The 15,292-nt window shown below is 37.1% G+C and overlaps 1 protein-coding gene across 4 annotated transcripts in view; it reads right to left on the reverse strand.

The window, feature by feature from the left end:
* VCAN (versican) overlaps positions 1–15,292 on the reverse strand; it is a 107,037-nt gene that overhangs the window by 12,875 nt on the left and 78,870 nt on the right. For all 4 annotated transcript variants that reach the window (XM_048932251.1, XM_048932250.1, XM_048932249.1 and 1 more), the window contains 4 exons: positions 15,047–15,160; positions 13,470–13,583; positions 6,098–6,256; positions 5,274–5,356 (listed from right to left, as the gene is read on the reverse strand). In XM_048932251.1, the coding sequence (XP_048788208.1) occupies positions 5,274–5,356; positions 6,098–6,256; positions 13,470–13,583; positions 15,047–15,160 (470 nt within the window). The remainder of the gene's footprint in view (positions 1–5,273; positions 5,357–6,097; positions 6,257–13,469; positions 13,584–15,046; positions 15,161–15,292) is intronic.

Below are 15,292 nucleotides of genomic sequence, written 5' to 3' on the forward strand. Positions count from 1 at the left end.
CTCAAGTAGTTATGGACAAACTCTTATTTTCCTACAGTCCTATGGCTGTTATAGCCTTACCTCCTTCTGTATCACATGACTTTCCAAAAGTTATTTGTTTTTGTTGCTTCAAGATTACAATGTATGTGGCATAAAATTTATCCATGATTGAACATAAAAGAGTTATTCACTATCACAGAAATGTCAGAAGAAAAATTTACAGAGAAGTGCAATAAATAATTTTAATCCTGTAAATAAACTTAATAAAACTTAATAAAATATTTTATGTAAATAAACTCTTATACATGTATTTTGATTCCCTTGTAAACTATGAATTGGAGTAAAACTAAGGCCTTTCAACATCAAATACCAAGAGCACATAACCACACTGCGAAAGAATGAAAGCAGAGCAAACAAAACATGCTCTGTAACATTCTATTATTTCCTTCTGCTCTTCCATCTGTCAGTGCAATCATATCTGAAATGTCCTGAACAGAAATTTGCTTGATTTTGAGGAAGAAATGAATAATAAAGCCCTAGGAATAGTGGGGTACTGGTAAGATTAGATGTTTGGAAGCTGGGATCTAGGCAGGCAGGTCTTGGTAGGCCCAGTTTTCCTTCTTAGTGGCCCAGGTTATCTGGTGTGCTACCAATGTTCCAGATCTACAGCCATGGCCACTAACTTTCTGCAATCATTGTGGTGAAAGCTGAACTTGCACCACAAGTTCAACTTTGGTTTCCTGAAAGAACATGAACATTTTGTGTTGCACTCACACAGTGGCAATCAGCGCCCTGGGAACACTGAAACAGAAGAAATAGTGCTGAAGTGCTTTTCATGTAGCAGTTAGCTTCAGAACACAAATCCAACTTTCTTAGCCACTGCAAATGTTGGAAAATTCTTTCTATGAGAAATGGATCAAGAACATATTGAAGATGATAAAAGATTGCTTACTGCTGTACTGATACATTGCAACAATTAGAACAAACTAACAACTACAACAACTACAGGTGGCCAGCAATAGCTTTCACAGTTCACTGAAATCAGTTCATTTTGGTTTACATATTGGGCAAGATACCCTAGGTTTAGCCCAGAAGCTCCTTTGATGATGTGCACTTACGTCATCTAAGAAGCTCCCAATTATGTCTTATAGAAGAGTTATAAAAAAAATAGACAATTACAAATAAAATATGTCCTGGCTAATAAAATCCCATATAATGTAGTATTAGTTACCTAGAAAGTAATCTGTTTATGGAAAAGTAAAGTCTAGACTACCAACTGAGCTATAGGGTATAAAACGTATTACCTAATTACTTTACTCATGTTATTTGGCAGTTTTCAAGCTCAGTTTGTGTTTCAGATGTATTGGGAACAGCATGTTAACAGGTGTTTTTACAAGGAAATAGTAAGATTTTATTTAGACAAGTAAATCCAGTGCATAACACTGTGCTATTTTGCCTAAAAGAAAGGAAACTGCTGAGCAGTTTAACATTAAAAGCTACTTTACAACAAAGACCTAAAATCTGCCAAAATTCACTAAAAGTACATAGATAAATATGTACCAAATGATTCGGTGAGGTACATCAAAGTCTTCCCACATTCTCTTTGCAGGAACAGAGCCACACAATATGATGAATTATGACTATGTATGTTTCTATTTTGTTAAGAAAATTTTCCTTCTCCTAACAGTTCTCCTTAAAGAAAACATCTTGATGTTTTCAGTGTGTAATGTCAGTACAGTCAAACAAATATATTCAGCAGCACAGACATAGAAAAATGTCCTGTGGACTGAAAAAGAGTTTCAATGTTTCTGATGCTATAAACACTACTACTTGCTTTCTCACTGAATTTGATTGGACATGCTTCATTACTGAAAACATCTTCTTTGTGTCCTGAGTAACTCTGAGAATCAGACAGTGCTTTTACAGAATTACTCTTCATTTTTTCCAAAATATGCTTACTGGTATTATTTTTGCAAGTTAGATACAAATTCCAGTTGACAGATGAAAAATAAGCACAGTAATAGGTGGGCTTAATGCACTGCTACTCTTTTTGATGAACTGTTGACTGTCAACACTTTCTGTAGGGAATTACAAGAATGCTAAGATACTCAAAGTGTCTGACAATAGTAAGTTGATTATTAGGCACCTAAATAATTGCCCCTGTGTTCAATATGACCATGAACCTGTTCTGCTACCCTAGCTTCAGTTATGGTTTCCCAGTAAGTAGCTTAATTATATATGTTCACTCTTTAAAAGCCTTGGTCATATTCTCCCTAAGGAATTAAAAACAAATCTCCCATCTGACTGAAGTGGCATGAACTGATCTCATAGAAAACTTAAAGGCCCTTTCTTAGTTGACCAGCAAAACTGTTATCCATTGATTCATTAGGGAGGGGAAATTTCCACCACATCAGAGAATCTAAGCCTTCTCATATTACTAGACTAATGATAAAGAAAAACTCATCACTCTCTCTAGTCCTATAGCTGCAGCATTTCAGTACTCATCTCATATGATTGTATAAGAAGGCTATGCTGAAAAAAAAAATAGTATTTTGGGAGCCGATGGAGTTAAAATAGCACACGATTTAAAGCCAATGTTTGATATGACTATGAAGTCCACAAAAAGTAGCTGAGGTGTGTATTCAAGAGCACACTATAGATAGAAATGATGCACAGTGCATTTGGATGTATGTTTGCTGGTTTTCAATAAGGAATTCATATATCTGCTTTTGTCCGATGGTCATAAATAATAGTGGCTGGCATTTAGTTTCAGTTTAAAAATTCTGGAAAAACACACAGCATGGTTTTGAGCTGAAAACATTAAAAAAGTGACTGATTTCCTTCAACTGAATTCATTGGTTGAAATATCCTGTAGGTGCAAATGTTAAAAAAGCATTTGACCCTTTTTCCAGAAATTGTTAATGAGCTGTATGCAAACACCTGGTAAAACTTCCTTTCAACATGCTGAATATTTGAGTTGTGGGTTCCTTATGTCTACAGGAGAAGTGTAACAAAATAATCCAAGCCTTATTTCATACTGTCCAATAGTAAAGTCTGTCATTCAGTGATTCTCAGTTCCAGTTGTAATGACTCCTTTAATTTGGCTCAGAAAGAAAAATTAAATGAAAGACAAATCATAATTTTTTGTATAAACACTTTTCACAGCTATTTAATCTGGGCAGTACTAGGTCAGATGCAGCAGTGGGCCAATAAGTTAATCCATAATGTGTCTTGCTGTTGGTAGTGTTATTCATTTGCTCCTGTTTTTTTAATCTACTAAATATCACAACTTTTTTTTAACCCAAAAGCTTAGAAACCACTCAAGTATGATTTTCAAATTAAGCTAAGCTATTATCATAGTATATAAACAAGTATCAAAATAAAAATGAATGTGAGCTACTTTTATATGCACTATCTAGAAGTTTGTGTTGTGATTTTGATAGTAGGGAAACTCTTAATGTCAGGGGAATACCCAGCAGATTTGGCAAATTTTCTACTAAGTTAGAAGTCTTGAATAGAATCCCTGAATAGAATTGGATAGAAAATATTCTCTTGGAGAGGAACTGAGCTACAAAAATAAAAACAGCCAAATTACAGATGCACTCTGATATATATAAGTTTTAATATATGCAACAACCTCTACTCAGAAATTTATAACAGAATATGAGTTTTTAAGAATTAATGCTTATTTTTAAGATTGTAAATTAATACTATCATGACTGCTTTTCAGCTGCAAATACATAAATGATGTAGATTTTTGAACTATAGTATTGAAATTCATTGGAATTTTAGGTCAACATCAGGGGATTACATTTAATGAATACTGTTGATTATGTCATTATTTCTGTTAATTAATAGGGAAGTAACAAATCACTAGCAATAGAAAGTAGTGATGTCAAAGTTAAACCATCCTCAGTGGATGCCTGTTGCTGTTAGCAAGGTATGAGAAGCCACATTAAGAGAAACAGAATTAACTCATCTAGCGTGAATAAAGTTTGAGGCTACGGTCCATCTTTTGCTTTCAAAAATACATGAGGAGAATTAAGAGAAAGTGATGAAAAGAAGCTCCTCCACTGACATCCTGAAAAATTATGTGGCTCCAAGCACAAATGGGCACATTTGTTTGACCAAAGAGTCACCAAGCAACCAAGTGCACAAGAAAACTTATCATCTTCCTTCTTTTTTCCCCATATTGGCACCTCCCACGGTAGTTTCCCAAGAAATGGCTCATTTGTAAGTCATTTAAAGAACTTTAAACCTTTGGCTATTTACATGAAATGGCAATAAGTGAAGCCTGTTCCAGGTGTCTGTCTACATAAGCTGTAGCCACACAGAATGCAGTAAAGTACACATGTAATTATGTACATATGTGAGTATGTGCACATGTGTAACCTGAAGTCCAGATGCTTTCTTCTTTGAGAAGAATTCATAACTGGAAAGGAAATGAAAAGTGAACCACTTCTTTATATACTTGTGTGTGTGTCTGTGTATATACGTACATATATACATGTACAAATATACATATAAATACACATAATTCAGTGGATATTAAACAGCATTACTACAACTATCCCTGTTCTGGTGGAAAGAGCTCCACCATTTCCTGTACCGAGCATGCCTCTTTGATCTAGGTTAGCTAAAGGTGAGCAGAAAGTGTTTTCCCTCTCTTTCTGCTGATTTTCCTTTTCGTTTTAAGGTAACAAGTTGTATCAACAGCAACTTAAACGTTTATGGACAGATAATCAATTAAAGACCTCCCGAACCACCTAAGGATGGTACTTCCCCAGCCTAGCTGCACAACTGCCACACAGACTAGGACAGCCTCCAAGAAAACCTGAGAGGCTCCTTCATGCATTCTCAAAGATCCAGCCAATATAAGGGTTTGTATGCCATACCTTCATCCAAAAAAAATATAAATAAATAAATAAAAAGCATTCTGCTCCGTATATGTAAGGAAGAAAGGCGAATTGCTATATGTCATAATGTAAGAGCTGAAGATCACAAATTCTTCTCCATTTGAGAAGTATACTTAAGTAATGGTCTTAGACAAAAAGTCTAAGAGTTTTTCTCTTTGGAAACTCTGGGAGTCCAACATGTACAATAATAAGAAATAAGATTTTAGAACTACACCACAAAATAGTAATTATCCCAAAACAAGATGGTGTGCGTGTTGTTTGCTTGGATGCGTATTTAGCGACTAGATGTTTTTCATGCAGCTTCTCTCAGTTCTGGTGGGAACTTGATAAAACACCACAAAAAGCTGAGTGAATGATTTCATTTTAAAGGCATCTTACCAGTGGGCTACCATCAGTCCAGCGGAAGTCACGCTCAAACATTTTGTCATTGAGACCAATCCACTGGTAGTCATGCCCAATACCTAATGGGAAAAGAACCAGCAGGATATTTTTATTAACTTTCCCATAAATGACAGTGATTTCATCAAAGAAAATTAAAAGAATTTGCTCAGAATGAATCAGACATCCTGTTCTTAAGATTCTTCTAATACCTATGCAAACAACTATTTACAGTTATTTTCAGCTGATTTTTATTTTCAACTTTTTTTTTTTAATTTTAATTTGAGATATCTATAATAAAAACAGATTCTCATCTAACATTTTTAAACAATCTTGTCTCTTCTCTCCTGACTACATCCCCCAAAGAAAACAGATTTGTTTCCTATCAGTGCACATATCAGGAAACCACACTGAAAAAAGCCGTGTATTTAAGTCTACATTTTTAAAGTTTTATTTAGACTGTAGACTGTGACCAAAGTCCAGATTGTGCAGCATTTGGACACAGGAACCCTTTATGCCCACCTAATATGATGGCATTCATGTTATTTGAACAAGAAATGTAAAGCCACCAGAAAAAATTTTCATTATTTTCAATGCCAGAACTCTGTGTCTCATTCACTTCCTCAAAAAATGAAAATATTCTTCATAACAAATCGTAGTTTAGTAGAGATAGGAACATCACACGGCAGAAGTAAACACCAGGAAAATGAAGTGCATCTTTTAAACACTCTTAGTGCATTTTAACATGGAAATGCAAACGCTGAATAAACAGGAGGATACGTTGTGAATCCTGCACTTGTTTAGAGAGATGATAACATACGTACGGTTCACAAAGACTTGTTCCTCATGGGATAAAATGCTTGTCAAATGGGCCCCTTGTAGGCGGCATTCTCGCTCGGCCGTATCCCAGGTACGTCGGTGGGCAAAGTATTTGTAGCACTGTCCTTGGAACTTGTGCCAACCATAATCACAAGTCTCTGTGTCTGTGACAAATAAACAAACCATAATTCTGATAATGGGTGTGAAATATAAATGTTTTACATGGATGGATTTTTTGCAAGCACAAGGTGAAGATATCCCCTATCTGTAAAGAGGTATGAACACAAGCAATGAGCACTCATCCTTGAGTACTCGTTCAATTTGTTTTGTCTACCCACTTCAGTGTAAGCTTCAAGTATATTATTTGTGTAAGGAATATACCCATAACTGGTAACTCTGACCTGCTGATTGAATTATGCTGTACACCGACAATTCCACAAGGGCATTTTTACTCCATTACCCAGGGTGAACGAAATGCCTTTATGCTACATTGCAGTCAGTCTATATATCATCTGAACTTTCTGAGTCTGTATGTGAGGATTAGGATTTTTATTTGTAAGGGCAAATAGTTCTGTGAATGACTGCACTGAATTACCTTGGTTTGGAAGAAACTAATAATGGAAAATAATCATACAGGAAAGTTCTTACTATTGTTCAGTCCACAGATGCAAAGTTGGAATATTACCTTTCTGATTTTACTTCTCCAAATCCTTCACAAAAACCCATCTTCCTTGATAAACTATCAATTAATGAGCTTTAGGCATCAGTTTCAAAAGAAGGCTATAAAGCTGAAATACAAACTAATGTACACTGCCAGTACTCATATGAGGGACAATGCTGATATTTCCTTTTATATAAAGAGAAATAAACATGATCCTCAGAACAATCTGTGGATTTGATATTGTTTTGTCAAGGGTAGGCAAATGCAATCAGAATACGGAGAATATGGTAAAGAACAAGATTTCCATCCCAAGTCTGCTTTTGGACCAGCACTGTAGGAATGAATCACAGATGTAACTCAGCATTAATAAGATACGCAATAACAAATATGATGCCTGGGTTAGTCTGATCTGTGCTTGATAATGGGAAGAACCTGTCATTGAGAGAGCTTTAGAGAGGAATGGGACAAACTTCAGAGAAATCTCAGGATTCTTTTGAGCAGTGGTGGGTAAAGTGGCACCAAAAAGGACACTTTTTGGTGGCACAAGGTTATGGTGTATTCTGACTACAGCTGGTTCCAGCAAACTAAGCACACGCTACTCATCCTGAAGAGCCTCAGCTGCATGATGATAACGGAAACAAAAGCTTCTGTTTAATCTCCAAACAGGAATTTGTGACTTCCCAGAAGGTCTTGTATCAATGACCAAACAAAGCCTTATCTGAAAGCAACCATCTTGCCTTTCCAGTGTTATACATGCATTGTGGATATGAATCTTATCTCTTGTTTTCAGTTAAGTAATACAGATAATTGTTAGTAAGATTCTCTGGCCTGAAGGACTCTTTGCACTTTTTCAGGAAAAAGCCAAATACTATAGAATAGCCAATGACGTATGTCTGCATATAATTTAACTATGATATTTCTCAGGTTTGAGCTGCTACCACTGAGTCAGTTTTGGAAAAACAAATCACAACAGAAGGCTGATTCTTAATTCACAGAAGGAAGATGCTGCTTACATCCTGAAGCATGAATGTGTCAATTTTTTGGAAGTTTTTTGCCTTTTTTAATCTTCTGAGACAAAAACTAAACTTTAAAATATATCTGAATGGATATGTGCAAACATATAACTTCAGAGGCTTTCCCTGTCAACTCTTGGCAACGTCATTAACAAAACAATCTCATATCAAAATCTTGTTTTAGGTCATCACATGGATATACTGAATATGAAGGCATAACACAGCTTACGCTTGTTACCTCTTTTCTGTTTTCAACAAGCTAAGCTGCAGAAAGCTGCTTGTGCTTTGGCTAATACCAGATATGAAAAAGAGATGTAATCTATACTATCAACTTGTTAGTTTTTGGTGTTTTCTGCTTTGCATTCTGTAGGAGGTGCAGGCTGTAATCTCTGGGATCTAGGCCATTTCAAAGTTTAGTCTGCCTTTGGCTCCTTGAACGTTTTTTTAACCACACATTGCTGACTAACAGTGCCGTGTACTCTCTGAAGGCACTTCAGCTTTTATTATTCATCTTGTTCAGGGACAACCCTATCCCACAGGAAAGAAGCCAGATAACAACAAGGCATGTGTTGCATGTTGAGAATACTGTGGCTGGAGAGCGAGAGCAGATCAGGGCTGTGCTAGTCTGGCTCCAGCACAGGAGGAGCTTCACAGTTTGAGAGAAGGTCTGCAGAAAGGTTGAATGGGAGATAAGGAGTCTTGAAGAAAAGACTAAAAGATCAGGCTCAAAGAATGAGATATAAATGGCCTGAGCATAAATCATAAATCATACTACTGAATACAATACTGCATTTTCATTATATACTTATTCTGGGTTGTAATCACAGCTTTCTGCAACCTTGCTCCAAAATATGATGGAAAGACTGATAAACTGCGTGCTAAATTTATGGTATTTTAAAAGTTGTCTGAGTAAGCCTCAGGATTTATTACAACTTACAGGCTCCAGTGATGTGTGCAAGGAGACACCCACACAGCTCCTGCTCTTTGCAACTGCAATTGTGTACATGTAACAACATCTCTAAAGACTGCATTAAAAAAATGTATTAAATCTGTTCATTTAATACACAGACAGGCATGATAAGTACATTTTCAACAGCTGAAATACACTGCTGTACATCCTTTGTGTTTAGATAAATTTCATAAGAGGCATAAAGTAAATAAAAGAGTGAAAAACAGGTATTAGAACATAAAGTCTTACTCAGCTGTGAATATTATCTGTGACTGTCACAAAATCATACAATCACAGAATCACAGAATTGTAGGGGTTGGAAGGGACCTCCAGAGATCATCGAATCCAACCCCTAACTGTCAGTTTTAAGGTATCTAACTAAAGTATTGGGCCCATTAGCTCACATGTCTTGAAGAGGAACCATTTCTAAATATTCAAAATAGCCCTTTCTCAGCTGCAAGACATCAGCTAGAGACCATCTGTTTTCAGAAATTATCTCTGCATTGAGCCTTTCTCAAATACATCCATCCCAGCCTACCAAGTTCAGGGAACAAAGTGAATCAAATGAGACAGAGGTAATCATAAGCATTTCAACAAAGAATTTATGTATGAATAATGTTATTTAAAAAAAAAAAACAAAACCAACACATTGTTCCTGATACAATTATAAAGAAAAAAGCTGTTTTGCTTTCAGAACCTGGAATACAGACCAGCTGGCTATAGTATGGAGGAGGCATGTCCAGCAACAAACACAAAGGCATCATTACAAAACACTGGGCCACGCGTGCAGCTGCATTTGGTAAACAGACTTAGCTAGGTGTGCCTGCAGGGATCCTGGCAGTAGAGAAAACCAAAGTTTGAGTCTGAAATGCAAACAACATGCCTTGAAAGCAGGTAGATAACAGAGAGAATAACAAGGAGAGGGGGCAACAAAAAGCGAAGGTAACTCAAGCCATTCAAGGAAGGAAAAGGAAGGTAGAAGTACATGCTCATCTACCCAATTACTCTTGATGCTGCCGCCCAAATTGTAATTCTCTACCATTCTGTTGTTTCCAATGTAAACATGAAATATGGTTCCCCTCATCCTAAATATGAGCAGCTAAATACTGAATCAACAGTTGCATACATTGAAGTGCTGCACTGCACATCTTCTCTGGCATTCATTCCACAAAATGTGTGCAAGATACCTAGCTTGTCCCCTCTCCTCCTTTCTCAGCCATGGAGTGTGTGAAGCAACACTCTGGGAAGAGGAATTGGAATGCTCTGAGCTCTGACCTCATTTATGCAGATGCTGGAAGTTCTCAGAAGGTCTTTCCACAGAAGGATGCCAAGGCAATGACCACTGGCTCCCCTGGGATAAGGCTCATACCGAGGTCTACTTCAGTTTGCAGTCATCCTTTGAAAAACCTTTTCTGGATATTTCTGCATTTAGGAAATGACATGCAAATGTCAGCAAGTGGCATGCTGTGCTTTGAAAACATGCATGTGACGGAAAAAGAGAGTATTTTCTAGCAGAGGTCCTCCACTCCACTTTGATCTAGTCTGATTCAGAAGTAATGCTGGCATGCTGACCTACAAATCTAGTTTAAAAAGGAAACACCCTCAGTTGCTCTATTTCTAACATCAGACAACTTTAGCTCTCTTCAGGAAGAAGTTCCCGGGCTTGGATTGTCTGCTGAACCGCTTCCACCTGGCAAGAAAAATGTCTGTCACAGAGCCAGTTACAGCTCACTGGTTCTCAGAACCAATTCTTTCACTCTGGGTTAGATCACCCTGCAGGCTCCTCAGCTTCTACCACCTACTGGAGCTCCTGGGTTTATCCGCACGTCACATTTCCAAAAGTTGGCACACACTTAAAACTGTGGGGCTTTATGTCAGCTGGAAATCCACTATCCTAAAAAAGTCTCATTTTGAATTTGGTTTTCAGAAGCAATGTGCATTCATTTCTTCCTCTCACTTCCATCATATTTTGAATACTCAGCACCATGTCTAAGAAAGCCCGTCAACTTCACTTTTTCTGAGGATCTCTAAAATGAGTAGCATATACTGAAGAAAAAAAAGAGAAAGTAATGAAATATAATCTTAGTGTGCTCAACTCCACCTTTCCTGTGGCACTGAGGTACATACTCTGTTGTTCTGGCTGGTCTTTAAATCTAGTGAGGTCAGGACTGGTGCCCTGAAATAAAGCCTGCTTGCCAGACAACTGCATCTCAATTGCCAACACGGTTTTATTTTGTCTGGTGGAGTGGAAATTTGGCAGTGAACAATTTTCCCAAGTCTCAAACCACTGCAGGACTTTAAGCGGAGGAAATTTAAATTCCAAAGCTGAGTGAGCAGGGCTCTGGTTCTGATTGACAAACTAGGAAATGTTCCCATTAACCACCTAAAATGCACTCTCAGGTTAGTCATAAAAAGCAGCTGAAAGCTACCATGGTACTCGGAGCCCATCACTACTATGCGTTTGCTGAAATTAAAGGTAGAAAGAAGGAGAGGAGCAAAAACACTTCTTTCTTTTGTTGCGAGAATATTGACAACTCGCAATTTTTAAGAGCAAATTCAGAATTCCTTTCAAATCACAAGGTTGGGCAGACTACTGAAAAAATTCAACAGTGAAAAGTCCTGGAGCCAGTCAGCTTCAAGAGGTTTAAACTCTAAGAAACATCTCTATAGGTTGAACTGGAAGAGTTTTCAAACTGCCTTCCACTCACTGAATATGAGACACAAGCCTGAAAATAGGTAGCACATTGAAGGGTTAAGACACAGCATTAATTACACAAATCCAAAGGTCCAGTTCATTCCTCTGTGAATGAAACTACTCAGCTGAAGAAAAAGATATTTTTATAAGCTTCAGAAAGTATATTTTAAGGTCCCATTTCTTTTTCCTATAGAGATGTCTTCATTAATTTTACCGACAGAACAGATTTTGCTACCCCTATTGCACTCCTATATCTACACACTAAGTAAATATCTTGCAGCATGGATATTTCTCTTAAATACAACAACATTTCTTGCAAGGCAATGTTCTAACAGTTACAGAAAATCCAATGTTTGATCTCATTTCAATTGTCCCATTCAGAAAATTTTAAAACTTACTTGTAATTGTGGTCCTGCAACATACTTCTCCTAAAATAACACCAAATGAATCAATATAGAAAAGTTTGGGATGAAGATGTCAAGGTTATGAACCTCAGAGAATTGACATATAATCTAGTATACTGAGTGGGATATTTCCTACTTTCAAGTGACAGCTGTGTGAAGTGATGTGTTCTGATATGTCTTTCACACTACATGTAATTACTTTAAAACAAAAGTTCATAAGGCAGTAAAATTTTGTTCCACTCATTATCCCAAAGGCATCTCTACAGTGGTGAAATAACCTGATTTTGTGCCTGCAAGCCAATCTGAACAGGATGTGTTTGCCTTGGATCCCAGTTTCAGTTAACATTCAGTACAGCAATAGTATGAATTTTGATTGATTAAGCATGTGGATAGTGTTTGCTCTCATCCATCTGAGAAAGATGGTGTAAATGTAATGCTAAACAAAGAGCCCTCAGCTACAAATCATGGGAGTCTAACATACTCAAATTTTGTTCAGACTAAAAAATGCAAACCCATCTCACAATTATGATTTCCCATAAATCTTAATAGTTTCTTCAATCCTTTATCTACTAGAAGAAGCTACCTTAACCTAGCTATTCCAGAAGACTATTTAAATGGAAACAGATAGGTGTATAAAGTTGGAAGTGTCTTAGGTACCTGCTGGTATGACTCATCTCTCTAAAATGTTTCTCCACTGTTTGGAAAACAACAATAACAAAAATAACAACAACAACAAAACAAGACAAAATAAAGACATTCTACTCTTCATATTGAAGGTAGCTATGTAGCATAACAATGTGAGAGAAGAGGAAAAAGGATGAAAGGATAAACTTCTGAGTTTAACAAGAATGGACAGTTGGCTGAGTATGAGCCAGCAGCGTGCCCAGGTGGCCAAGAAGACCAGTAGACCAGTGGCATGCTGGCTTGTATCAGGAAAGTTGTGGTGAGCAGGACTAGGAGAGTAATCCTGCCCCTGTACTCGGCACTGGTGAGGCCTCACCTTGAGCACTATGTTCACTTTTGGGCACCTCAGTACAGAAAGGACAATGAGATGGTGGAGCAGGTCCAAAGAAGGCAATAAAGCTTGTGAAGGGCTTGGAAAATAGGCCCTATGAGGAGAGACTGAAGGTACTGGGGCTGCTTAGTCTGGGGAAGAAGAGGTTGAGGGGAGATCTTACTGCTCTCTTTGCACCAGTATCTGGAAGGCGCTTACAGCGAGAGAGGGGCCGATCTCTTCTCACTGGTGACAGGTGACAGAATGAGCGGAAATGGCCTCAAGATGCAACAGGATAAGTTTAGGTTGGATATCAGGAAACACTTCTTTACAGAAAGGTTTGTTAAGCGCTGGAATAGGCTCCCCAGGGCAGTGGCTGAGTCACCATCCATGGATGTGTTTAAAAACCATTTGGATGTGGTGCTCAAGGCCACGATTTAGTGGAGGGCTGTTAGAGTTAGGGTAGTATGGTTAGGTGGTGGTTGGACTCAATGATCTTAAAGGTCTTTTCCAATTTTATGATTAAAAAGAAACGTATATAAGCATGACTTCCTGCACTTCAACTCACTTAAGTTCTCACGGAAAACATGACAGAATTTTTCCTCTTTCACAGCCACATACACAAGACTTAAGTCATTCTAGATTTAAAAGCATATCTTACCTTGCTCACAGAGAGCACCGATATAGCTCGGTAGACACAGGCAAGTAAAAGTATTGAGGCCATCTATACATGTGGCTCCATTGCGGCATGGGTTAGACTGGCATTCATCAATATCTACAACATACAGATAAAAATGTTTTTATAATTCACTCAGCTATCAGAAGGGAAATGTTATTCTGCCTTATTCATAATTATTACTTGGACAAGTTCACACCAAAAAAATGAAGTATTGCGAAAGATCCAAGAGAGTGGTTTTATTTGCATGACAGCAGATTTCATACACATTTCCTTTCTCTTCATCCCAAAAGCAAGAAGCAGTTTCTTCAGTAAATGTGACTTTACTGATCCAAGAATCCTGCACTCCTGCTTTAATTTGTAAATATTCAGCACTGCATTGTATAGCTGAGAAAGAAGTTATCTTGCACAGCAGGACCACTATCAGTAGAGAATTTTGCCTGGATTTGTGACCATCACACAAAAAAATTCTCATCAAACACTGGAAACCTCAAATATCTTCACAAATCTCAAATGAGAGGAAAAAAAAAAATATTCTCTGATCTTTGGCTGGTAACCAGGGGATTCCTTGACAAAGAGAAACATCTAAGATGCAGTATCTAAACTGTGACTTCTAGCAGCAACAACCCACTAATGAACTACAAATTTCATCCATGTAAGCCAGGAAAAATACTGGCTAAGTATTTTTTTAATCATCTATCTTCCTGCAGAAAACAAATGAAACCATAGTAGTCCTGATAATTGTTCTGCACTGATATCAATCTTTGTCTTTTTTTCTCCCCAGTATATTATAAGTGGAATTCATTTTAGCAATATTGCATAAGGTTTTTTTCTTTCATATTCAGTGGATGACAAACAAACCCATGATACTGATCAGGGAATTAAATTAAAAACTTTTCCAAAGACTAAACTTGTGCAAAAGTTGTATACAAAATAGCCACACTGCTAGTTTCATCGTAATTTGGCTTGTTGGTTTGAAAGGAAAAGAAAGGAAAAACTGTTTATCCTGAACTGTATGGGTGAGTTTCTCAACCCAAGTTCATAGCACAGAAATCCAGGTGTCACAAGCAGTTTGAAGAGATCCTCTGCTAAAAGAGTTATTAAAATACTAACCTTTACCAGAAGTGCGTCTGATTATGGTCATACTTAAAATTTTCTTGAAAAAATACCAGCTAACATTCAATGGTTATATTTGGGTCTCGGCTATTTTACCAGTCTTTAATATAATTACATGATGCTTTTAAGGAATTATCCTGAATAAACTGATTTTACTTAATGTATTTAGGAATTTAATGTTTGTGCTTCTAGGTGATTCAGTTATAATTCACTTACATTTGTGAGTGCACATGCTAGTGCACACTACAGGCAGAGAGAAAAGGGGACAGTGGACCTATTTGTGTTCTCTTCTTAAGTAAGGCTTTACTGCAGAATATTTTCATATGTTCATGTTTTCTTCAACTTAAAAAAAAAAACAACAACCTACTTTTGCAAATCTCACGTATGAAAACTTTATACTTAAATTAATCTAAAGACAATCCAGTATCTTGATGACATCAACTTACCTAATTCACACTGCTCACCATTGAAACCTGGCAAACATGTACAAATGTAAAATGAACCACGTGGATAGCAGGTACCACCATTAAGGCAGGGATTACTTTTGCATGGATCTTGTCCTGTTAAGTAGAAAAATAAAGTTTACCCTGTGGTCCCAAAGTGCTGATATCTTTTCGAATTTTTGGAAAAATAAATCTTTCTTCATTTTTGTACTGATATTGCAAGACCTACTATTGTTACAGAAACTACAA

The sequence above is a fragment of the Lagopus muta genome, chromosome Z (genome assembly GCF_023343835.1).
Source record: "Lagopus muta isolate bLagMut1 chromosome Z, bLagMut1 primary, whole genome shotgun sequence".
In the NCBI taxonomy this organism is placed as follows: Eukaryota; Metazoa; Chordata; class Aves; order Galliformes; family Phasianidae; genus Lagopus; species Lagopus muta.